We start from the raw sequence: 26,211 nt of genomic DNA, 5'->3' as shown, positions 1-26,211 counted from the left end.
ACTTAATGGAAGGCATGCTGAAGTGTTTCTTAAAGTTAGAGACTAGCTTTGTATGTAATTAAGGACCAGTGTAGGTGTTTGAAGCAGGTCTGAGCTTAAAGACCTTTCTTAAGGATTTCTTAAGTAGGAATTTAAGAATCTGCTTTCATGGGTGACCTCAGCTTTTGTATGAGTTACACACAGGATGATAGAATAAGTCTAGGCCATTGTTAGATGGCAGAGCATTTTCTGTAAACAAGTCCTTAGAATAAGTGCTTGGTAAATACAGTAGTCCTTGCCTGTAAATATATAATGCAGTCATATCTCACACATGTTCAGGGACCACAGTATGCTTCCCAACAGTAAACATAAGTTTCTTTCCTTCCATTACATCTTTGATTTGGATGGGACACCTAATAGAGATGAAGGTGTTACTAAAACTGAATGAGTGACAGTTGGCAGCCTTCACAGGGGCAGTGTACAGGATGTTAGGCAGAGAAGAAATTGTTAAGCTAGAATTCTAACTCTTCACACAGATTTTTCCCCATCTATAATGCCAAAAACACTAGTTCTAAAAGATGTTAAATAGATTTTCAGGGCATGTGGGGAGAATTTCCATGGCCAAAGTTTGAAAGTGTTGGATCAAGCAGAGTTCAACAGGACTCGTGTATTACAATTCTTCTCAGGGCCTTCATTATGATTACGTGTGAATTACAAGGCAGGGTGGAGGGGTGGGTAGTGGGCAAGCCCAGCAAGGCCAGCACTCTCAATGAGCACACACTCTGAAGCCCTGACTTGGACATGAATCCCTCTTCCCCTCTTCTGAGCTGTCTGTCTTTGGACAAGCCTCAGTTCCTTGGTCTGCAGTGGAGATTGTTGAGATGATTAAATGTGCCAGTGCTTATAAAACACTTAGCACAGAATGCCTGGCACATGATAAACACTTAGCAGTTAGCTACAGTTAATCCTTTTGAACCCCAGGCTGACTAGCTCTGATAGCTTCGTGTCGTGGGGCATTACAGTTCAATAGCAAGAGCCCAGAATTTAGGTGGCAAATGTTTTGGGCTCCAGTTTGACCACCAACTAGACTGGATGATTTTTAAGTGACTTTATCACTGTGGTGTTCTGTGTCTTCACTTTTGGAAATAAATAGGTCATCCGGATGCCTATAATGTCCAGTCAAGCTCTAAGATTATATGTTCCCATGGGCTCTACCTAAGCCAGAGTTGGCAAGTTCATCTTAAGGGCAAGTATATCATCCCTGTGGGACTATGTAGGAGAAAATTTTAATTATCATTTCATTTACAGTGTGTGTTAACTGGTAATAAAATAGGTTATTAAGTCATCTCTGGAAAAATAAGCTAGAGTTACAGCCAGTTTCATGCTTTGTAATCACCATGAAAGTAAATAAGCATTTGAGTCTTTGAGGCCAAGTCAGGACTGAATGTGCCTTTATGCTAAAACTAAGAAACATCATCCAGGTGCTTATTTCCTATGAGGTGATTCAGAGTGTCATAACAGGCCACACAAATATTTAACTTTTACGTCTGAAGGCTAATTTTCTGAAGGTTGGGTTTGGGGTGGTGGTATCCCTACAAGGCTTTCTACTTTCTGACTTTGCTATCAAGCCTAAGTTTCCACCATGTGTGCGTGCAAGCTAAATCACTGCAGTTGTGTCCAACTCTTTGCAACCCTATACACTGTAACCTGCCTGGCTCCTCTGTCCATGGGGTTCTCCAGGCAAGAATACTGGAGTGGGTTGCCATGCCCTCCTCCAGGGGATCTTCTGGAACCAGGGATCCAACCCACATCTCCTGCAGCTCCTGCATTGCAGGTGGATTCTTTACCACTGAGCCACCAGGGAAGCCCCAGTTTCTACCATAAGGTGAATTTAACACCTACTGCTTTGAGCTTTAATTATCTTGACCACTGTTTATCGGTTGCACTAGTTTAAGGCATTTAGAGGACATCCATCTAGTAGATAAAGCAGTGTATCTTTTAAGGAAGACCTCAGATTTCTAAATAACAGATTTCCACCCTGGCAGTTTGAAACATGAGATTTGCCGGATGTAAGCTTTACCTAATAATTAAAAAAACCAGCAAGTAGATTTATTCAGTTGCCATCTCACAAATTTTCTTTGCTGAGACAATGGGAAGATTTGTGATATTTTTCATTTTGAGATTAGTGCACTTGCGGTCTTCTATGCACCAAATCAGCATTTTCTCCGTTCATTTTTATTACAAACATCATATATGTTTGGGCTGAACTATTTTGTCAGAATATTGATTTTTATCATCCTCAAGTACGCGAGCCCCTCAATTTTCTGTCCTTGGAGGAGTTTATTTCCTCTTCGGGGTTTTGTATAAAGTAAATTGATGTCACCAGGTCTGAGCGGAGATTTTTTGTTGCTTTTTATTTTTGTGTGTGTGTCATGGAACCTGGGGTTTGGGTGGAGGAAGTGGCAGTAACTGACTAGAAATGCAGGTGAGGTCAAGTGGTGGAAGAATGTCTTTCAAGGCCAAGGAGTTTTAATTTTATCCAGTGGAAGATAGGGAGCCAAGAAAGGGTTTTTTATATTAGCAGGGGAGCAATGTGGTCATGTTTAAGAATGGTCCCTTGGCAGATGATGGATTCAGAGACAAAGCCCTGAGGGGTGGCCGAGGAAGGAAGCCTTTGTAATGTTCCAGGCCCAGCATGGCATGGTTGCTGCAGTTTGAAGGGTAGGGAGGAAGCGATAGAGTTGGGAGACAATGGCAGATTTTACCAGCCTTCAGGCATTACCTCCTCTGTGGAGATAACTCAGGGCTCGGTTTCCGTGGCTGAACCTCCGTTTTGTCCTGGGGTTGCTTTTCCTCCTCATTGTACCTCGTTGCTTTCCACATCTTCCCTCTGCTCTCCCACAGCATGTCTCGCATCAGCTGAGGGGAGAAAGGTCTAGAAGACCAGCTTTGTTTTTCTTCCAGCTTGTACTCTGAGCTCTGTTAACCAACAGTATTGACGCTGCCCCTTGGTCACGGCCAGTCCCGAATGAAACAAATTTGGTAGGAAATCCTGCCGTCGAGCTGGGCCTCTCACGTTTCCTCCCCATTGGTTTCTTTCATCCAGGGGCTCTGTCTCATCCAACGCGAGAGTGTTCCGCGTGTCTTGGGGTTTTCTGCTTAGCGAGGCAAATCACAGTTGGCTGGTGTAGAAGCCGTAGTCTTGAGTCACACCTTTCTTGGCTTTTGAAAGATGTGTGTCTTGCCCCCAGGGAGTGTGAGTGCAGAATTCATTTCCCTTTCTGGGCATGTTAACTGTAGCAATCCTTTCTTCACAGAGTGTGGAGTCTTCACCAAAGGAATTGTCATGTTTGCAAAGATTTTGTTTGTTTGTTTTGAAGAAAAGACAGTGGAGGTTTTCTTTGAGCGTTATCTGCTACTGTGGGAAAAGAAGCCTGCTTATATGAGATCAGACTATGGAAGGTTGTGTGTGTGTGTGTGTGTGTGTGTGTGCGTGCACGCATGTGCTAAGCTGCTTCAGTTGTATCTGACTCTTTGCAACCCTATGGACTGTACCCCCCAGGCTTCTCTGTCCATGGGATTCTCCAGGCAAGAATACTGGAGTGGGTTGCCATGCCCTCCTCCAGGGGATCTTCCCAACCCAGGGATCAAATGTGCAGCTCCTGCGACTCCTTCACAGGATTTTTTTTACTGCCGAGCCACCAGTGAAGCTCTCTATGGAAGGATAGATATTGGCAATTCCTCTTAGATGCTTGGTGCCCCTGACGTCAGAGGAGGAGATAACTTTTAGTGTGATGACATAATTATTTGTACCACATCAGACAGTGGAGGAACAAATCCTTTTAGCTGCCCTCAAGCACATTAAACATCCCATCAGCCCCAGGACTGCCCTGGAGCCTCGCAGAGCCTGAGGGGCTGAGGGGGTGCCAGCTTCTTTAGATGCGTCCTGAGCCCAAGTCTTGTAGCAATTCAGGTCCCACAGCCTCCTCCTAAGGAGCTGGTTGTCACAGAAGTGAGTTGCTTGTCAAGCCAGCCTGCGTGGTTGAGTCGTGAGGTGGCCACAGTCCTCTGGGAGACGTGTTTTGGCCCATCTGCCTGTGCGTGTGACAGACGTGCCCATCTAGCAACTGGGTCACCTAATGAATAGACTTTCAGTTTACAAGTGGGGATTAAATATTTCGTGTGGCCCGTGTCACCTCCAACTTCTTTGACAGAGCCAAGAGGAAAAAATCATTCAGTGTTGAGAAAAGGCAAACAGTTTTCTGCTTTTAAGTTCAAGGTTGCGCAAATAGGTCCCTGTCCACGTGTACAGTTTGGGACTGATGATCTCTGAGGCTTCAGATGGAAAGATATCAACTGTAGGAGTCCCCCAGGACTCGTGACATGTGTTAACTCTGAAGCCTGAGTCAAAGGCCAGTTTGTTTTAGGTAATCTCAATAAATTTAGGTAATTTCAATAAATATTTGCAGTCAGCAAATATTTATTGAATCCCCACGCCTTCCAAAAGGGCCAGAGAACTCAGGTCATTGAGGCCCTGCCTTCTCCAAGTGTGCTCTGCTGAGGGGCCACAGAAAAATGCACACCAGACAATTAACAATAACACCGAGCCTTTGTCTTCAGTTGTTCACAGGCTACAAAATCCAAAATAGTAGTTCCTAACAAGGGGACATGGAAGGTCTGAAAAAACAGAGCCTGTTTTGTAGACTGGACTTGAGAGAAAGAATGAGAGGGTTCTGCCGGTGGAGTTCATAGGACAAAGTTTAGTGCACGCAGGACTTGGTGAGCACCTGCTGCCCACCAGATGGTGTGATTGTGGGGAGTTGGGTGAACAGAGGGTGTATGAAGCACAGTCCTTGCTCTCGTAGAAGCTAAGAGACTGCCAGGGTCAGTGACGCTGATGGTGGGGCTGTGGAACCCACAGCTCCTGATACTGTAGGTTCACGAGCTTTGGGAAACCTGGCCCAGACTGGTGAAAGCCTTGGAGACTACTATCATGCAGCATGGCCTCAGAGGGCAGAGTTAAGCTCTGACTGTTCTAGGAAAATTCCAGCACACTCTTGTCTCAGGGTGGTCATTCAGTGCCTGCCGGCCAGGCCACTGGGAAACCAGTGTCTAATTAAGGTCTCAGTTCTCAGAACATGCCGATGTGGCCGCTTAAGCAAAGCGGGCGGCCATACCTTCACGGTAGTTGTCACTGAGGCCTGGAGGACACTGGCTTGGCTTTAGGACACTACGGTCTCTCCAATCAGCTGTCGAAACCCTAGAGAAGAAAGTGGTGCCATGATGGGGTGGCCCCGGTGTCCTTCTTGGAAGGTTCCAGTCCAGTGACAGCTGGAGCAGAAGAAGGTGTTATTTTATCAATAAAAGGAAATCTAATGAAAGCCACTGTAATGAGGGAAACATTTTTTTGTCATTCCTGTTAAAAACAAACATTCCATTTGATTTTTAAAAAAATAGGACAATAATGAATGCTACCTTTTTCCAAACACAAGTGTTTTTAAGAGGCTTACAGGCTGCTGTATTTGTTTCTGGGCTTTCATGAGATACTGGTGGTAAAATATCAATTTACTGAAACCATTTAAGAAAAATTATACATCTACTCAGCCTCCACTTCATGCGAATGACTCTCTTGGCAGGATTAAGTTGAATTTTAATACTAAAATTCTTACTGAAGAGCTAAGAAGCTGTGGAACTGGTCGACTTAGTGAATGATCCCTTTCCCTATTCAGTGTGTGATTTGCTGTTACCCAGTGCCAGGAATATAAAAAGAATGCGCTCGTGTGGGTTTATCTGCATTTGTCATTAAGGCTCCACTAAGCCTGTGGGCCCCAGATGCGGCTCGCGGTGGGCTGTTGCCCCAGTCCACAGCCTCGCAGGCCCTGCTCCTGGCGGGTGTGGTGCTGGCCTCTGCGTGGCCCCCGAGACCTCCTGGCCATGATGGTGCCTCTCTCAGTGTGGCCGGGCCTGTAATTGTCCAAGGGACCTTGACACATCCCTGGGAGGTGATTTTGCCCAAGCACCCTAATACATCCCCAAGAAAGTCTTAAATGAGTTGACTGTCTTGCAGCTTTTCCAGTCAAGGAGCCTCACGGTGACTTTGGGAAAGCAGATGGCTCGAGCTAGCACTGGGGCCACTGGAACTCAGACAGCTTTAGTGGGAAGTGAGGAAATAAGCCCGTGATAGGTGCTTCTGAGGCATCTTCTGAGGATCCACTAGGTTAGGTTTCCCTCAAGGAGCATTGTCTGTGGTCAGCCCTTGACAACATGCGACTTGTCAGGGTGTGCTGAGGAAAGGTGGGGACAAAAATCGGCTTAAAGGAACAGGAAAGAGGGATAGGTAGTCACTGAGGTATAAGCCTGAATAAACTCATTTCCTAATTTCTCACCATCCTCGCCTCTCTTTGCTTTCTCAGCGGGCAGAGCTGACATCTGATAAAGACATGTACCTTGACAACAGCTCCATTGAAGAAGCTTCAGGAGTGTATCCTATTGACGATGATGACTACGCGTCTGCATCAGGCTCGGGTAAGGCTAGCTGCATCCACTCATCTCTGTTCTCTGTGTTTGTGTATGCACGTGCACACACACACCCTCTCTTACACACACATACACTCACACTCTTTTGGAATGTGCTTCAGGGAAGCAAGCAGGAGGCATAACTGTTAAGGGCACGCTCTGTGGAGTCACAGTGCCTGGGTGTGAATTCTAGCTCTCAGCTACTTGAGCTGTGAGATCTTGGGAATATATTTAATTTGGCTGAACCTCAGTTTCCTCATTTATAGACTGGAAGATAATAATCAGCCCTCCCACATAGGGTTGTCATGCATCTTAAGGGGTTGATACATCTGTAACTCTTAGAGCTTGCTGCTTGGCGTGTGGTCAGTGTTCTGTCAACATTATCAGAGTGATGTCCTGAAAACCACCCTCAAATACTAGTTTCATAAAACTGCCAGCCCTACCTTAAAGCTTATAAATGAGACCAAGAAGAGTTATACTTTCTTACTGCTAGTGTATTGCTCAGAAGTAGGAGGGAGAATGTAGCAGCCGGGTAAAATGATTGTACACTAATATCTTCAACTCCTATGGTGTATCAGTTATCTATTACTTCAGTAATGCCTCGTAACAAACCATCCCAAAGTGTAGTGGCTAAAAACAACAGTCATTTTGTTTAGCTCCTTATTCTTCAGGGTGGCAATTTAGGTGGCCTGACTGGGCTCTTTCCCATGTCAGTGGTCAGCTGCAGGTTGAGTTTGCTGATCTTGCTGGGCTCTGTCATATCTGTGGGGTAGCCGGGCAGACGTGGCTCTGGTCACTGTGGGCTCTCATTCTCCAGAAGTCCAGCCATTTGTCCACAGAGAGGAGACAGAGATCCCAAGATAGCAAGTAGGAGTGTGCAAAGGCTCTTGAAGCCTTCGAATGGGCACAATTTCACTACCATGTTTAATAGGTCAAAGCCAGTCGTAGGCCCAGCCCAGACTCTGCCTCCTAGTGAAGGGAGCTGTAGGGTTGTCACAGTGCAGAGGAAAACACTACAAGGAAGAGAAAGGATTTGATCATTTTGCAATCAATTTCCCATACCTGGGACATATTTCACCTGTGCCAGGAGGCTCCCAGGAAACTGAGAAAGAGGAGGAGTTAGTGCATGTATTAATGATCAGATCAGGAAGGTGAGGTCAGCAGCATGCTAGGCAAGTCTTATCCAGGATCTTCCTTGATTTGACTTTCATTTTACATTCAACATTTGGTAAAAGTCTGTGTAGTCAAAGCTATGGTTTTTCCAATAGTCATGTACAGATGTGAGACTTGGACCATAAAGAAGGTTGAGTGTCAAAGAACTGCTACTTTCAAACCATGGTGCTGAAGACTCTTGGGAGTCCCTTGAATAGCAAGGAGATCAAACAAGTCAATCGTAAAGAAAATCAACCCTGAATTTGATGCTGAAGCTGAAGCCACCTGATGTGAAGAGCTGATTCATTGGAAAAGACCCTGATGCTGGGGAAGATTGAGGGCAGGAGGAGAAGGGGATGACAGAGGATGAGAATGGTTGGGTCAGTCCATTGGACCAACTCAATGGACATGAGTTTGAACAAACTCTGGGAGATAGTGAAGGACAGGGAAGCCTGGTGTGCTGCTGTGCATGGGATTGCAAAGAGTCAGACATGAGTTAGCAACTGAACAAATGCTGAATGTAGATGTCTCACAATCAGATCAGCGTGGGCTTCAGAATACCCAGAGCAAATTAAAATCGTGTCTTTGGGAGAGATATCTAGCTACATACGAATGAGTATCTTAGGTTGGAAAATGGCGAGTCTGAGAAAGACAAGAAGGGTTGTGGCCGACCTAGTTAACAGTGAGCTTACAATGCAGTGCTCATGTAAAAATAGCCTTAGTTATTCTGGGGAGAGTGATACATATCACACACGCAGGATGAGTGTGAAAAGTTGTTCTCTGTAGCCCACAACTCTATTAATACTGTTCACTCATGGCACCTCTTTTTTTTGTTAACACCTCAAAAGTGCTTTGCAACTGTCTTCTTCAAAATGTCTCAGGAAATATACCTCTACATACATTTTGGTCCTCATTTCACAGACCTTAGAATCTGAGAGTTGTTAGAGACTTGTAGAGGTTGTCCAAGTCATTTTTCTGATTTCTGCTAAGATTGTCCTTAAATTTAATATAAAGAATGCAGATTCAGTCCTGCTCCTCTGGAAGGCCCCCCATGTCCCCCATCCAGGTGGAAGGGGATTGAAGTGGTCGTTTGAAATCCTGAACCACTCATCAGACAGATCGAGCTCAGACTTAAATGTGGGCCTACATTGCTTCTGCCTTGGCTGCAACCTTGGGCAGATCATTGCTGCAAAGAAGTGTATCGTTCTGGATTTTGGAAACCTCCTTGCACTATACTGGGGATGTTGATTTTCAGCTTAAAGGTAGCAGAAGTTATAACTAAAACTTGTAAAGCTCTTTACTTATTACTTATTTATTGCATGTCAGACACCATTCCTAGTCTTATAACATCTCTATAAAGACAGATTCTGTTACCTCTGTTTTTCATATGAAAAAAATCTAAGGCCTGAGGAGATTGAATAGCTTGCCTCAGATCACACACACTGTTGGAAGTGGAGCTGGGATAGGGGCCAGGGAGCTGGGCTTGAGGAGTGTGTTCTCTTCGCTCCTTTGCTCTACTGCCTCCTGTGTCCTGAAGCCCCACTCTAGAATGAGGAGACCCTGCCTCAGCGATGCACCATCCCTGGTGGAAACTGGGGTCTCCTTGGCCAATGTTCCCTCTGTTCTCAGTGCTGTCACACTGTTCAGTAGAGGAGCACAGAGCCTGTAGGAATGTCCCGAGACCCAGAGGGCACCTCCCAGGGGAGAAGATGTATCATCCTCTTACTATATATGTGGGCTCAGGGGTGGGCATTGACAGACATGGAAACTTCAACCATCCACTTAAACGTTCCATGGACGTTCACTGTGGGCCAGATGCTTGACCATATTCTTTGGACACACAGAGATGAAAAACTAGGTTTCTGTGCTCAAGGAACCAAGAGTCAGATGAGAAAAATGTAGACATGAGAAAAAAAATAATTGTTACACCATGTCATGGATGATATAGCCTAAGAAGGTGCTGTACAACAAAAGTGTTTAAGAGTTAAATGTAGAGTTCTGGATAAAGGTAGCAGATTGAAGGTATATACCTTCCAATACCCAGCTAAACTGCCCAAAACAAACTGGGCCTAAACTCATGAGGACAAATGGAACAGTATAGGAGCCAAAGGCCACAGTGTTTTGAAAGCTGGGAGGCAGATGGGCTTGTAGTAACAGACTTGGCAGACATGAGAAAGCTGAGTTAGCCAGCTGTGGGGTGCGGATGGGGGCGGGGGTGGGGAGAGCAAAGAAGCAAGCTAATTTACACGGCAGAGTCCCCACAGGGCCCTAGAATTCACGCCACTAGATGGAGGGTGAAGATGGTACTAAACTCAGGATGACTGACTGAAAGTTTATGAACTAAGTCGGTTTCCCACCTGAAACTATCACAACATTGTTAATCAACTATACTTCAATACACAATAAAAAGTTAAAAAAAAAAAAAAAAAGTAAGTGGATTCCCTAATTCCTTCCCATCAGAATGCAGCAAAGGGATTGATGCTCCTGACCTGAGAAGAAAACTGGAGGTTTGTTATCTGGAGAGAAAAAACAGAGGGTATTTGGACTGGAAATGTACCAGGCACATTTGGGGATGGGGGCCCCACATTGAAAACAGGGAGAACAAGTTCTTAGATTAATGCTTAGGTGAATGCAGAGATTTTCGCAGTTGTCTTCTCCCAGTCAGTTCCCAGAACTTGGCCTTCACCCTCTCTAGGGACTTGAACCAACTCAAAGGAAATAGCTCTAAGATACTGACATTGGCATTTGACAGACTTCTCCTGTGTGCTCAGAGCTTCTAGTCAGCTGCTCAACTTTTCCCTCTTAAATACGAGAAGACAACCAAGGCTCCCTGGACATTTACAGGAGGACTTCTGAAAGATCCAGACCTTCCTATACCCCCAAATGGGAAGAGAACAGAAACTAACAGTGAGAACTTAGAGAAAAACGTACTAAATTTGGAGCGATAAGGTGCTTTAATGTTGAAACAAGAAGAGAATACTATAAAAAAGGAACATTGTGAGAGTGCAAGAGTCCTTGGAGAGTGAAACTGTCATGTCAGAAATGAACAGCTCATTAGGAGATGAGATGATATGCAGATGCTTATTCAATTCATTCAACAAATATTTAATAATGGCCCGTAACATGGGGAAATAGACACCATTCTAGGTGCTAGGGACACTTTAGTAAATAAAATCTAATGATGCTTTCTCTGATGGTGGAATAATCTTATTTATTCCTTCCTATATTCCCTATTTCCCAATTTCATCTGTGAAAAAAAAATGCCTTATTTTTTAAAAGATATATTTCTTTAGGAAGTAGAAAAAAATGTAATTTTTTTTTTTTTAAAGAAGAGACTCAGTGAACAGTGGAAGCAGATAAAAATAGTTCCATGATAGAGAAAGAGGGGATGACACTGATTTTAGGAATGAGAGTTTAAGCAGGAGAGTTTCCAGGGTAGAAACAGGCTTTGGCTCAAGGCTAAGCTGTTTCAGGCACAGAGGACAGTGAGAGCTGAAAGTCAGGGGTGAAGGGGATGTGATCAATGGGGTCCCCAGATTTCTGGTTTGGGCAAGAGGGTCAGTCTTTTTAATAAAGATGATAAATGCAGTGGAAGAGCCACCTGAGGTGGGTCACTCATCTAATTTAAGAAGTGCTAACTTGAAAGAATTTTCTACTTTACAAAATCTCTTCTTTCACAACAAATTATCCAAACTCCTAATTTGGCGATTCGTATTTGTAGCTGTTGTAAGCCAAGAGTCTCAAAAACCCTTAATTGAAAATTTTTCATTCTCATTGAATTTTTTTCCTAAGAAGCAAATCAGTCATATTATGTATAAAATTTCGATGGAAAATCAGGGAAGCTGATATGAGAGAGCAGTGTATTTGGACCCATCATTATTAATGACTTACATTTATGTAACATTTTATGTACACAGAATGCTTTCAAATATATATATATATAATTCAAAAATATGTATATATAATGTTTGCACCTCTGAGAATTAGTGGTCGTTATCCCCATTTTACTGATGAAGAAACTACCTCAAGCATTATTTGTCCAAGGTCACAGAGATAATAAATGCCAGAACAAGTACTAAGTTTGTTTAATGCCAAATCCCATATTTATTTCAATATACTCTTCACCATTTTTTTTTCCTAAATAATGAGTGTACATGCTGGAGGAAATCAATATATTAACATATTTAAAATGAGTCATATTCATAGTTTTGCACTTTTCCTAGTATCTTACCTCATATTTTTTGAACTGCTTGTTATTTTAACATGATTCCATGTGGAGTCTGGGGCTATTCATCATTTTTTCCTGTCTGAGGAAGCAGGTTAGTTTGAGTTACAGACTTTGGATTTTTTGAGTTGTTACAAGTTTGACAAATGATCAACTTAAAAAGAATGTTGTATTTGAATGTGAACAATTCTCAAATGTTATTTTTGTAAAAAGGCAAAATGAACAAACAAAAAGACATAGTGTCCAGTTGGAAGTCAGTGGTCAGTCCTTACCGCACAGATACTGGGTCAGCGCCTGGAGGTCCTGGGATTTTGTTAGACACTCTTTTGGGGAGCCAATCAAATGCAATCCCTCAGCCATAGGAAGCTTGTGATAAATGCAGTCTTAGGGTAAGAAAGGTGGTGCTAAATAAGCAGGTGATGAAGACTCTAATGTGGAAGGAAGGCCTTCTCCAAGGAATGACATTGGTGCTGAAAGTCTAGAGCTGAGGTTTAGAAATTAACTAGGCAAAGACTTGTGGCCGAAGATCAGACTCCACAGCTGGAGTCTAAGGGATAACAGGATAAATGATGCTGAAGGAAACTGAAAGGTAGGCCAGGACTGACTACACAAGAAGAGGCGGCGGCGTTTTCTATTCACCTTGGGAGCAGTGGAGTGCCACTGGTACAGTGTTAAACAGGAGAGTGATGGGTTGCAGCCCGTCTGTGCACAGAGGACTAGAGGGAAACGAGGAAGAAGGGAGGTACAGTGGCGGTGGGAAGACTGGACGGGGTGGAAGCCCGGGAACTCCAGAAAGGTGTTAAGAGTGGAGACATAAAAAGAAGGTGAAATCCATAGAACCGGTGATGGATTCAATGTGGTGGTGAGGAAGAGGGGAGGGAGCCAGAGCTGTGATTTACAGGAACAAAGGGTTCCACTCACTGCCAGATAACGTGAGGAGAAAAGACTGCGTTTGTAGAGGGACAGGCAGGGAAATCATGAGTTCTAGTTTTTTAAAATTTTATGGACAGATAGGTGATTTACAATATTGTGTTCATTTCTGCTGTACGACAGTGATTCAGTTGTGTATATTTTTCCATATTCTTTTCCATTATGGTTTATCACAGGATATTGAATATAGCTCCCTGTGCTATAGAATATGACTTTGTTGTTTATCCATTCTATGTATCATAATTTGCATCTGTTAATCCCAAACTTCCAATCCTTCCCTCCTTACCTCCTCTCCCCTGGCAACCACAGGTCTGTTTCATGAGTTCTATTTTGAACATGACCAAGATGTATTTACTACCTTTGAGTCATTCAAGTGAAAATGCCAAGTAGGCTGGTGGATATGTAGGTCTAAATTTCGGAGGAGTGGTAGAAGGGAACCACTTGGGTTAGCTTGGGTTTCATTTGTATTGAGATGTAACAGAAGCCATGGGTGAGAGAGAAAGTGTAGAGTAAGGTGCCGCCTAGGGCTCAACCTTAAGGAACTTTTCATATTTTGTGTCCAGGTAGAAGACAGTGAATCTGCAAAGGAGACTTAGAAATAGCCAGAGAGGTGAGGGGAAAGCCAGGAAGTCAAAGTCATAGAAACCCAAAGGTAGTGTATCAGAAAGGAGGTGAGAGTTGACAAGCGACCAGTGATACTAGGAGGTTCAATTAGATGAGGACCACTCTGGAAAATGCCACTGGATATGGTATGTGAAGGGGAATGGTGACCTTAAGAAAACATGCCAGCAGTGTGGTGACAGGGAACATTCGACTAGGGCGAATAGAGCAGAAAGTGGAATAGATGGTGTGGGAAGGAGCCAGTGAGTCTGCACACCACTGAGAAAGTCTGACTATAAACAGGGGAGGAAGTGCAGCAGCTCACTCAGATAAAGGGTCAGTGTTCCCTTTTCATTGTTGTTGTGATGGAAAATGGAAAATATAGCATGTTTCAGCATAGAAGGGAAGCAATCTCTTGAGGAGGAGAAACTGAACACACAAGTAAAAGAAGGGCTACTTGAGGGTCTTCCCTGGTGGTCCAGCAGTTAAGAATCTACCTTGCAATGCAAGGGACATTGGTTCGATCCCTGATCGGGGAACTAAGACCCCATATGCCATGGAGCTGCTAAACCCACGCACTGCAACCAGAGAGCCCGGGTGCAGCAATTATTGAGCCTACAGGCCACTACTGGAGAGTCTGTGTGCCACAATGAAACATTCCCTCATGCTACAACTAAGCCCTGATGCAGCCAAATAAATAAATTATTTTTAAAAGGGCTACTTGAGAACATTCGGAATAATAATAATAATATAGAAAAAAATGCCAGACTCCCCACAGATCCACTTTGAAGTCATTTCTTTATTGCTCTGAAGACTGCAGGAAGGTTTATGCTGAGTTCCTAAGGAGCAGGTATTGTGAAAAAACATGACTCTGTCATCATCAACTTTAGACCAAGTAGCCTGATACTGTAGAATTCTGTGTCGTGACTCGTGTGCTTAGCTCGTCTTTGCTTATTCTTCCAGGAGCTGGTGAGGATGGAGAGAGTCCAGAGCTGACCACGTCTCGGCCCATTCCAAAGATACCATTCACTAGTACTGCTCCAAGAGTGGAAACCACAACGCTGAGCAAGATACAGGACAAGATCCCTGCTCAGACAAAGGTGTGTTTTATTTCGCATCGCGTCATCAGGTTATTGTCAATGTGCCTTTAAAAAAAATTGTACAGAATGTTCCTTTTAAGAGGCACCTTCTAAAACTGTAAGGTCAACTGGTCTTTTCATTATATTGTAAATGGCTCCTCCTTACTCTTCAAGATTGTTTTGACATTTGCCACCTACTGCTTTTTTTGTTGTTGTTGTTAAACAGGCTTTGTTTTTCAAAGCAGTTATAGGTTCACAGCAGAACTGAGTGGGAAGCACAGAGAGTTCCCGTATACCACCCGCCCCCATAATGTTCAACTGCCCCCCACTATCAACGTCCTGTGACAGAGAGGTACACTTGTTACAACTGGTGAATCCACATTCAGTTCAGTTCAGTGGCTCAGTTGTTTCCAACTCTTTGTGACCCCATGGACTGCAGCACGCCAGGCTTCCCTGTCCATCACCAACTCCTGGAGTTCACTCAAACTCATGTCCGTCACGTCAGTGATGCCATCCAACCATCTCATCTTCTGTCGTCCCCTTCTCCTCCCGCCTTCAATCTTTCCTGGCATCAGGGTCTTTTCAAGTGAGTGGGTTCTTCACATCAAAGGTGGCCAAAGTATTGGAGTTTCAGCTTCAGCATCATTCCTTCCAATGAATATTCAGGACTGATTTCCTTTAGGGTGGACTGGTTGGATCTCCTTGCAGTCCAAGGGGCTCTCAAGAGGCTTCTCCAACACCACAGCTCAAAAGCATCAATTCTTCAGTGCTCAGCTTTCTTTACAGTCCAACTCTCACATCCATACATGACTACTGGAAAAACCACAGCTTTGACTAGATTGACCTTTGTTGGTAAAATAATGTCTCTGCTTTTGAATATGCTGTCTAGGTTTGTCATAGCTTTTCTTCAAGGAGCAAGAATCTACATTGGCTGGTCATAATCTCCTAGAGTCCAGAGTTTAATTTAGGGTTTGCTCACCGTGATGTATTACATTGTATGGGTTCTGACACATTTCTAATGGGCGTGTATCCACCATTAGTAGCCTGCAGAATAACTTCACTGTCCTAAAAGTCCTCTATCCCCTACATGTTTGTTCCTCCTGCCCTCCCAGCCCCTGGAAACCACTGATTTCTTTTTAGTATCTCCGTAGTTTGTGCCTTTCTAAAATGTTGCATAGTTGGAATCATGTAGTATGTGGTCTTTTCAGACTGGCTTCTTTCACTTAGTAATATGCATTTACAGTTCCGCCATGTCTTTTCATAGCCTAATGGCTAATTCTACCTATTATTTTTATCACCCGGGCCTAGCTTATAAACAAATCTTTTTTACAGGGTTCTTCTTCTTAAGGAACTCACAGCCCAGTTAAGCAAAACCTTTTCAGTTTATGTGACGTACATTAAGAAAATTTGTTTTTATTTCATAAAGAATTGGTTGTGAGTTAAAACCATTGTAAACTTTACATCTGCTGAAATAGGTTATGGACTAAGAAGACCCCAGGTACTAATCTCAATGAGTATTTTCCCAAAGTCTTTTCAGGCGCACCACCAGTGATATGTAAACTTCAGCTCTTCCAATGGTAACGATGAGTGTGGGTACATCTCTATATTCATTCTGAGAACTGTCTTATAAGAAACAAGATCTTTGGCCTTAAAACAGAGCAAAGGTTTCTAATGGAAACTAGGGGACTGGTGATTTTGGCTTTATTAGCATGGTATTGCAATTAGCTGACCAGCTACGACTAGGTAAGCTTCTTAAGTTGGAAAATGCATGTAGTCTGAAGAAGGCTGAAGTTTCAAATCCTGTTGTTGTTTGTTCAGTGGCTCAGTCGTGTCTGACTCTTTGCGACCCCATGGACTGCAGCACACCAGGCCTCCCTGTCCCTTCACCATCTCCCAGAGCTTGCTCAAACTCATGTCCATTGAATCAGCAATGCTGTCCAACCATCTCGTCCTCTGTTGTCCCCTTCTTTTCCTGCCTTCAATCTTTCCCAGCATCAGGCTCTTTTCTAATGAGTCTGCTCTTTGCATCAGGTGGCCAAAGTATTGGAGTTTCAGCTTCAGCATCAGTCCTTCGAATGAGTATCCAGGATTTATTTCCTTTAGGGTTGACTGGCTTGATCTCCTTGAAGTCCAAGGGACTCTCAAGAATCTCCAACACCACAGTTCGAAAGTATCAATTCTTCGGCCCTCAGCTTTCTTTATGGTCCAACTCTCACGTCCATGCGTGACTACTGGAAAAACCACAGCTTTGACTAGACAAAGACATAGACACAAACTAGACATAACTAGACATAGCTTTGACTAGACTTTTTCGGCAAAGTAATGTCTCAAGTCCTAGATCTGGTCAAGTGTCTTAGCTTCTCTGACCCATTTCTCTTGGTCCTTGGGAAGATTAAATGTGAGGGCATGCAGCATGGCACCTGAGACCCAGCAAGCACTCTGTAAGCCTTCATGGAAGTCGGTTAGAGCAGTAGAGACTGGGGCAGTTCACCAAGGGAAAGTGTGGAGTAACAGCGGCAGGGGACTGCAGACAGTGGAGGATAGCATGCTGCTTAGGAGAGCTTGGAGTCACAAGTGTCCCTGTTTGGTGCTCACCCGTCTGTTGGTTAGAAATGAGATGCTGCCAAGGTCTAACAGCAGACAGGATGTGGAAGATTGTGTCATGAAGGTAGGGACAGGCTGTCTCTGGAGTGAGAAGTGCCCCCTCTGCAGGCAGGGCTGCACATGGGCTTCCAGCCGGATGACGCCCCTCCCTCTCCCACAGTGCACTTGTTCTTCCCCTCCCCTTCCCACAGTGTACTTGTTCTTCCCCTCCCCTTCCCACAGTGCACTTGTTCTTCCCCTCCCCTTCCCACAGTCCACTTGTTCTTCCCCTCCCCTTCCCACAGTGCACTTGTTCTTCCCTTCCCCTTCCCGCAGTGCATTTGTTCTTCCCCTCCCCTTCCCACAGTGCACTTGTTTTTCGCTTCCCCGCTAACTTCCTACCCACCGCACTCCCCATGTAAGCACATAGGGTGGTGAGGAACAGGGCTGGCTAGGTTTCTTCAGATGTGGAGCAGCCAGGAGAGTCCTCTCTAGACTGGAGTGCTCTCTGTTGGATGGAGAAGGGCCTGTTACCGTTAGCGGTAGACCAACTTCACAGGCCAGGCGCTAGGAGAAGGAGGAGCTGTGAGCCGTGAGGCAGACCCATTTGGCTCCCTGCATGGTAGCTGCTCCAGAAATGGATTCTGTTGAATGAATGAAAAAGGGAGAAGATAAGTGAAAAGCAACAGGTGCAGCTGAGGGTAGGTCATCCGGGGTGGCCGCTGAAAGACGCATCTGACTCTACTGCACGTATATGTGACCACTGGTCGTGACTGAATCCCCTGAGGTCAGGAACCATAACCATTAGGACTCACTAGTTTGAGACACGGAGAAGGCAATGGCAACCCCCCACTCCAGTACTCTTGCCTGGAAAATCCCATGGATGGAGGAGCCTGGTAGGCTGCAGTCCATGGGGTCACTAAGAGTCAGACAGGACTGAGCGACTTCACTTTCACTTTTCACTTTCATGCATTGGAGAAGGAAATGGCAACCCACTCCAGTTTTCTTGCCTGGAGAATCTCAGGGACGGCGGAGCCTGGTGGGCTGCCGTCTGTGGGGTCGCACAGAGTCGGACACGACTCAAGTGACTTAGCAGCAGCAGCAGCTTAAGACAAGAAACTCAGTTTTGGCTTTTTGTGGTAGAGTTTTTATCCTCAGGAAAACCTAAGTTGACATAGAGCTGTCTGGTCAGTTGACAACAATAGGTTGAAAATTGATGTAAGTTTTAAAAAATTGACTTTAAGGGAGTAATTGTGTCAGATTGAAATAAAGAAGGTAGATGTTTGGCAGATGAGCTCAGAAAGGAAGGACCCCAAAACATTTTAACGTATTCTTGGTAGCGTTTGTTTTTGATGTAGTAATAGTAAAAGTTCATCCATTTGTGGGAGATACTATTGAGTGCTACTCATTGTGTTGAACACTTTTTTCAGTACTTATCATAATATTAATATTAGTGATTAAATTTTCTATATTGTAATTACATGGCACAGCTAAATTAAACATTGCTTTTCGGATACCATTAATACAGACTGCTTTTGAGTGGGCATCACAGTGGCATTGATGTCACTGTTATAGATATTCTGTCCAGTTTGTTGTAAATGTATGTGACTAAAATAAAAGAATACAGGTATCTGTTCAAGCAGAGCATTGCTCGTAACCTTTTACTCAGTTACATTTTCATGTTATCCAAAGAACCAGACATGGATATGACAGATCTTTAATTGACTTCATCTAATCATCTATGCTGCCTTTTCATAATTTCACTTTGCACACATATATGAGAGTCCAGGCATTTCAGATTAGTTCTGTACTATAGAAAGTATTCTTATTAGTCAAACTCTTCCTTTCATACAATAAAACTTGTAAATTTAAAGAGTAACTGTTCCATCCAGAGCACTTAGAAGCTTGTGCACTCATTCCTGTGAGTATGTGGGAACCCCAGTTCTGTGGAGACCTCCTATCCCCAACCCGCAGACCCCCTGAAATGTAAGCTCATTCCTGGCTGTTGGATCAGAAGCTGAGTAAAATGGAAATGTTAACTCTCTCAAAGGATTTTAGGGACTGAAAAGACCTGAGGGGAACTCATGTGATCTGTCATATAAATGAGACAGAGATGACATGGATAAATTAAATCCATCTCTAATGTCACAGTAGCTACTTACTTTCCCCTCATTCACCACCAGAACTCACTTCCTCTTTCCCTCATCACAAACCTGGGTATCAACCTACTTGAGTTTTCTCTTCCCTTTCCTAACTCTCCCTTAACTGCTAATGAGCAGTGAAAAGTCTCCTAAATTAGAATCCAGATAATTCATTTCCTCATCTATTGACTTGTCTGTCCTTCTACAAAGCATCCAATTAACAATGGGCTTTCCTTGAGAAGAATGGAGGAATTGAGGCAGAATACTGTCAATGAGCTTTTCTCTTTGCTTTCCCTTGGTACAGGAAAGCCAGGGGAGACCTTTATTTTCTTCTCTCACAATAATGTAGCTGCTGCTGCTGCTAAGTTGCTTCAGTTGTGTCCGACTCTGTGCGACCCCATAGATGGAAGCCCACCAGGCTTCCCCGTCCCTAGGATTCTCCAGGCAAGAAAACTGGAGTGGGTTGCCATTTCCTTCTCCAATGCATGAAAGTGAAAAGTGAAAGTGAAGTTGCTCAGTCATGTCTGACTCTTCGCGACCACATGGACTGCAGCCTACCAGGCTCCTCCATCCATGGAATTTTCCAGGCAAGAGTACTGGAGTGGGGTGCCATTGCCTTCTCTGCACAATAATGTAGAAAATAGTGAAATTTGGAGTGCATTTGTATGGAAGTGAAATGATCATTTTCCTGTAGCCTCTGCTTTTTGTAAGTCATGGCGGATTGAGGGTTAAGTCAGTACAAGGTTTTTGTGTGGCTTAGGAAAATAAGACAGGCATTCTTTATCATGCTTTATTATGCATCATCTTCAGTGGAAACCAGTCTAGTGCTCTGTCCACTGAGGCAAGGCCCACTGACCTGGAACTCAGATGGATTCACCTAGTGATCCTTCTTGGAAACATTGATGACCTTAAGGCACCCCAGAAAGGTGAGGTCTCCATGCTTTTTAACCCTCTAGGCTAAGTAGCTAGTGGCCATATTGGATGAATGCTGGCCTTCAAAAAGCCATCAGGCATTCAACTGGGCCACAGCTTAGAATCCTAATGAAGGTGGTTGGCTGCTCTTAGGAAGAGTAATAAAGCTAAACAATATTTTCGTCTACAGGAAGAGACTAGTAGAATTGATGGTGTTTTTTGTCAGTAGTGTTGGCCAACAAAAACTTGAGCCAGATAGAGAAGAACCATCTCATTTGAACTGAGCTTATCTAATTCAGTGGTTCTCAAACTGTAGAATTATCTGGAGAGCTTTAAATAAGTACCAACAATAAGCAGTGCCAGTTTTACTCAGTCCAGAACAATGAAACAGTCTCTAGTGGTGGTCTTATATATATATTTAACTTTTCAGGTGATTTCAGATTTCAGTGTAATCTTAGGTCATTTGTACATGATAGCCAACATTGGTACTGAAGGTTAGAAAGCCAACAGATGATTTATGTGATGGTATAATGGGCTGTCAAGTGTTCTGGGGTTTTTGAGAGGTGGAACATCAGGACTTCGTGAAGGACAAATGGACAATGAAAGAAGTGAAAATTTTGCATTGGAGTTAGAAGAACTGTATGAACCAAGGCACAGATGTTAGGGATCAGTTTTGGTAAGTAAGTGGTGGTAGAGATGGCTTTTCAGGGCTTCCTACTGGAGATTAGGCAGTGGCCTTGGGAGATGGATTGGAAGCCACCCAACACATGCAGTTGAGCATGATGTGGTAAAGACCTAGATAAGGCCTCAGGAATGAGAATCCATGGAAGACACTGAATTTGAAGGAATGGTGAAACGCAAATTGAAAGGGCTATATATATATGTGTGTGTATATATATATATATATGATATATGAGGTATCACTTAGTCATATCCATCTCTTTGCGACCCTGTGGACTGTAGCCAGGAAGGCTCCTCTGTCCATGGAATTCTTCAGGCAGGAATACTGGAGTGTGTTGCTATGCCCTCTTTCAGGAGATCTTCCCAACCCAGGGATTGAACCCACGTCTCCCACATGGCAGGCAGATTTTTTACCATCTGAGCCACCACCAGGCAAGCCCATTGAAAGGACGGTGACATACCAAAACATATAACTTGAAATGTGCCAAAATAACTTCGGGGGCCCAAGAGAATAGTAGTTACTATTGATGAAAATAGGGAGAGGGTCGATCTGTTATGATGGTACAGCCAAGGATGAGGGTCCTGTAGGGTGCTGGTAGGTAGGAATAATGCTGCCTGGAGGGGAGATGGTGAGAGTTGTAGAATACTCAAGAAACTGAGAGTGCCCTTCACTGGACAGATAGAAAAAGTGAGGTCTAGAAAAATAGTGGATCAGGGCCACACAGGAGCTCCTTACAGAACCCTCGACCCCCTGAAGTCTAGATTCTAATCCAGGGTGTGGTGAAGGTGTAAGAGTCAATAAATAGAGGGCATCATTACAGATGAAGCCTGTTGGCTGTGCCCCACAGAGTGGTAGCAGGCAGAGCCCTGGGAGAACACTCAGAGAGAATGCCTGCAGGGAAGCTGCCATCACAGTACCCCATGTAGCAGAAAGGTGATGGAGTGAGTTGAATTGGGTAATGTTGTTGGGTTGGAGCAGCTAGAAGGGGATGGTGGCCTGAAGACTGAAGAGTGGTAAGAAAGCTAGAGATCCTTGTGAAATGTCGACTTAGAGAACCTAACCATGCCATTAGGATTATTGCGAACTCAATAAATTGTCCATCTTGCCTGTACATGTGGTGGGTGTTAAAACCGTGAACAATGCGGGTCCACCATAGGACTCGCCCATTGGTATACACATCACACAAAGGGATTATTTCATTTATTTTCTAAACCCAGTGTTTGAAAAAAAAACAAACTTGGAAAAGTACTTACTATTTCTTTCTTCCAGCACATTAAAAGAAGATTTTTATAATCTTTCTTCTTTTTTTTTTTTTTTTGCCTATACCAGTCACCTGAAGAAATTGATAAGGAAAAAGTTCACCTCCCTGACTCAGAAAGGAAAACGGACCCAGCTGAAGAGGATACAAACGTATATACTGAGAAGCACTCGGACAATCTGTTTAAACGAACAGAAGTCCTGGCAGGTCAGTAGCCTGGTGGAGGGTCCTTAAATAGGCTTCTGGTTGTCTGAGTGATGTTTAGAAGTATCAGCAGGGTTTGCCGGATGTTACCTTACTACTGAAAACCATCTTGAGCACCTGTTTCCTTTCAGAGCGAGTGAGGCAAGGGTTAGGCAAAGGATGTCGCTGTTTTCTGTCAGCTCTCTCAGCCTACCCCTTGGCCCGCCATTTGGGTTGGGGTGGGGAGAGGCAAGAAGAAAGTTAAGGCCTAAATTGGTCTAGAACAACTGGGTGTCAGGTATGGCAGAATGTGAAGCTCAGTCAGGCTTGATTCAAGACCTCCTGATCTCAAGATAAACTTAAGAGAAGGTTGTTTATGGAGAGGGCCGTTGATACAGTGCCTACGGCACAGAAGGATGTTGTCTCTAATCATAAATCAAAGTATTAACCTTTGATTTTAAAGGGGAAGATTTGCAAGATTTTAGAACACAGTCCTTTTAAAAATTTTTTATTTTATTGAAGTATATTTGATTTACAACGTTGTGTTAGTTTCTAATGTACAGCAAAGTGATTCAGTTATACATATAATAGTTTACATCTGCTAATCCCAAGCTCCCAATCTAGCCCTCCCCCACCCCCCACCCCTCCCTTAGCAACCACAGATCTGACCTCTACCTTTGTAGAACACTTGATCCTTGAGAGGAAAGCCCCAAATCCACGATGACAAAGGAAATTTGCATGCTTTTTGCACAGTTCCCTTTGCAAAATTTAAGTCAGTTATATCATGTTTTGTGTTTTCATTGAAAAAGCAATTAGAAGATTAGATTACAAAAAGTGAATGCTGAAAAGGCTTAAGAGTTTTAATGTATGGAACTAGTTGAGGTCACAGCCAGATTTTTTTCTTATTGAGGCTTTTGGGTGATATTATTAATACTAATCAAAGGAAGTATTATACCTCTTGAAGAATGTCAGCTTTGCTTAATTACCTGGTTGCTTCATTGAATCCAGTTTTTTTTAGTTTTGGGGTTTTCAAATTAAGCTTTTTATGAAAGTGTTGATAAATTGGCCTTAACAAAGCTAATTTCTGCCATCCTTGAATCTCTTCTAAAAGTAATCTTCCTTTGGTGTGTTTCAGCTGTCATTGCTGGCGGAGTTATTGGCTTTCTCTTTGCAATTTTCCTCATCCTGCTGTTGGTGTATCGCATGAGAAAGAAGGATGAAGGAAGTTATGACCTTGGAGAACGCAAACCATCCAGTGCTGCTTATCAGAAGGCACCTACTAAGGAGTTTTATGCGTGAAAACTCCCATTTAGTGTCTCTATTTATGAGATCACTGAACTTTTAAAAATAAAGCTTTTGCATAGAATAATGAAGATCTTTGTTTTTTGTTTTTTGTTTTTTTTCATTAAAGAGCCATTCTGGCACTTTAATGATAAAAATCCCATTGTATTTAAATCTTTTCATGTATTTCTTTAGAACAACATAAAATTCAAACTTAACATCTGCAGTGTTCTGTGAATAGCAGTGGCAAAATATTATGTTATAAAAACGCTCAATGTATATGGAATCGGTTTAAATTTCTATGCGCAAATATGAAAAGAGTGTTTTTATCCGATGGTTCAAAGATGAAAGCTATTTCATTTGTGTCAGCATGTCTCAGAGTGACCTTATCAAGTTGGTCTTACTTTGTTAATTTATCTGTTGTTCCCCTCTCCTCTGCTCGCCCTTGGAAACAAAACAAAACTCTATGCCTTTTGTAGCTGTTACGGTGCAATTTGTCTTTGGGTAATTCAGATAATGGTAATTTAGTGTATATGTGATTTTCAAATATGTAAACTTTAACCTTCACTTTGTATAAATTTTTAAGTGTCAGACTATCCATTTTACACTTGCTTTATTTTTCATTACCTGTAGCTTCAGGCAGATTTGCAACAGCAAATTAATGTGTAAAATTGGATTATCACCACAAAACTGTTTAGTCATGTCTATCCATTCAGATCTTCTTTTGAGAGGATTTGATGTGAGTTTTTGACAAGCCTCAGCAAACCCAAAGATGCTAACAGTATTTTGAGAAGTTGCTGCAGATTCCTTTGGCCACTGTATTTGCTAATTTCTTGCAATTTGAAGGTACGAGTAGGGACTTAAGAAAAAATCAGTTTTTGTTCTTACAAATGCATTTAAGTTGTAAACGTCTTTTTAAGCCTTTGAAGTGCCTATGATTCTATGTAACTCGTTGCAGACTGGTGTTAATGAGTATATATAACAATTAAAAAAAAAGTTGGTATTTTATAAGCACAGACAATTCTAATGGTAACTTTTGTAGTCTTACGAATAGACGTAAATTGTAATTTGGGAATATAAAAACTACTGAATAAATCATGTGGCCTAATATTGAAAATGTCACTGTTATAAATTTTGTACATTTTCGATCAAATGTACACCTCCCCTTTGCTAACAACCGTCTGCTCTCAAGGATGTTGTGGGTTTGATTTCTGAGTGTTCCACGGTGTCTGTAAATCAAAACCAAAGAGCTCATTTGATGAAGCTGTTTATTATCAGATTCGCTTCTGAATTGGCCAGAGGAAATCTGAATGTATCATCCTGTGTGTGTTTGGATATAGATATTGGAAGGCTCCCAGGGAGGGAATTGTGAGTTTCACAACCTTTATAAAGATAGCTCAATATTGATGGCAATATTGAGATGGATACCTGCTCTGACAAATAACTTTTAGGACTATGATTTCCAAAGAACTAAAGAGGGCTTTCCTGATGTCGGTATCTATGGTTTAGTCCTCTGGATTGTTTTACCTTTGAAACTGTGCTCCAAATCTCTCCTGAAGTTTAACTGAAGAAGTAATAGATGGAATACCATAGTTCACACTATGGGGAAGAAGAGTCCCTCAGGGAGGTTCTAGGCGTTAAAAGGAGGGCTTCACTGCTTAGGAATGAGGTTGCCAGAGAGCAGTGATGCCTGAGGAAGAGATGGAAATGTGAGGGTACCCTGGCGCCCTGGCTGGGGACTTCCTTCTAACTGAACATTTCCTTTTTCTGTTTTACCACCAATTTTGTTTTAAAGTGTGAACTGCCAAAGTAGGAAGAAGACAGGAAAAACAGCAACCTTTCCAACATATAATTTGCTTTTAACGAAGTATGAATACTTGCTTCATTTAGAGGACATTCCCTGGAATTGCCACAGATTTAAAAAAAAAAATTGATGCAGCACTCAGAACAGTGTTTACTTAAATTCTTAATGGCCTTAATTCTTAAAGTCCTGTCCCATCACTTACAGAATCAGTCTACTGCAGAGTGATTGAAAGAAGTGCAAGCACTTTCTAAAGCTGCACAATGTCCCTCGGTTATGGAGGTTATGAGTGTAGTGGGTATACCTCTAACTGTGCAAAGCATAGCAAAGTTCAGTTCGTAGAATATTAACTGCTTGGAATATTCATGCCAGGAAAAGGAAATTTCTGGCAAATATTTTGTCACTGCTGTAAAGCAAAATATTTGTTAAAGTGCCAAAATAAAGTCTGTCATGCTGAAAGTAAAAAATCATTGTATAGACTGACATCCAGTTTTCTTCAACTCTACGTTTTCTGCTCAGTTTTTTTGTTTGTTTGTTTGTTTTTAAAGATTCAGTAAATACTACTATGAAAAGTGTTAGTAATGATTACCAAGTTCAGGAAAATTTTGGTAAAATATAAATATTAAAGCCAATGTGAAAATTTCCTGTTTCCTTAACCACATCTAAATGATTTCCTATGTGTGAATACGGCTTTCTTTGAGAAGCGTGCAGTATTCAAACTGTCCCATTTTGAGCACATGTGGGTAATGGTATGAGCTCATTTTTTAAAAAGTTTCACCTGCAAGTGCCTAGTACCTGAACTTCAGGATTAGGACATGGTTAGTAAAGTTGAATTTAGGTTAGACAAGATTGCAGAAATTACCATCTATCGACATTAAAACTTAATACT

The 26,211-nt window shown here is 42.8% G+C and overlaps 1 protein-coding gene across 2 annotated transcripts in view; it reads left to right on the top strand.

Moving 5' to 3' along the window:
• SDC2 (syndecan 2) overlaps positions 1–25,792 on the top strand; it is a 122,960-nt gene extending 97,168 nt beyond the window's left edge. For both annotated transcript variants that reach the window (XM_061439317.1, XM_061439318.1), the window contains exons 2-5: positions 6,393–6,504; positions 14,366–14,502; positions 22,129–22,264; positions 23,376–25,792. In XM_061439317.1, coding sequence (XP_061295301.1) covers positions 6,393–6,504; positions 14,366–14,502; positions 22,129–22,264; positions 23,376–23,539 — 549 coding nt within the window. In that variant the 3' untranslated portion in view covers positions 23,540–25,792. The remainder of the gene's footprint in view (positions 1–6,392; positions 6,505–14,365; positions 14,503–22,128; positions 22,265–23,375) is intronic.
• The last annotated feature ends 419 nt before the right edge of the window (positions 25,793–26,211 follow it).

The sequence above is a fragment of the Bos javanicus genome, chromosome 14 (assembly GCF_032452875.1).
Source record: "Bos javanicus breed banteng chromosome 14, ARS-OSU_banteng_1.0, whole genome shotgun sequence".
Taxonomy (NCBI): Eukaryota; Metazoa; Chordata; class Mammalia; order Artiodactyla; family Bovidae; genus Bos; species Bos javanicus.
The sequence above is the reverse complement of the archived record's forward strand: the minus strand, read 5'-3'. Positions and strand labels throughout refer to the sequence as shown.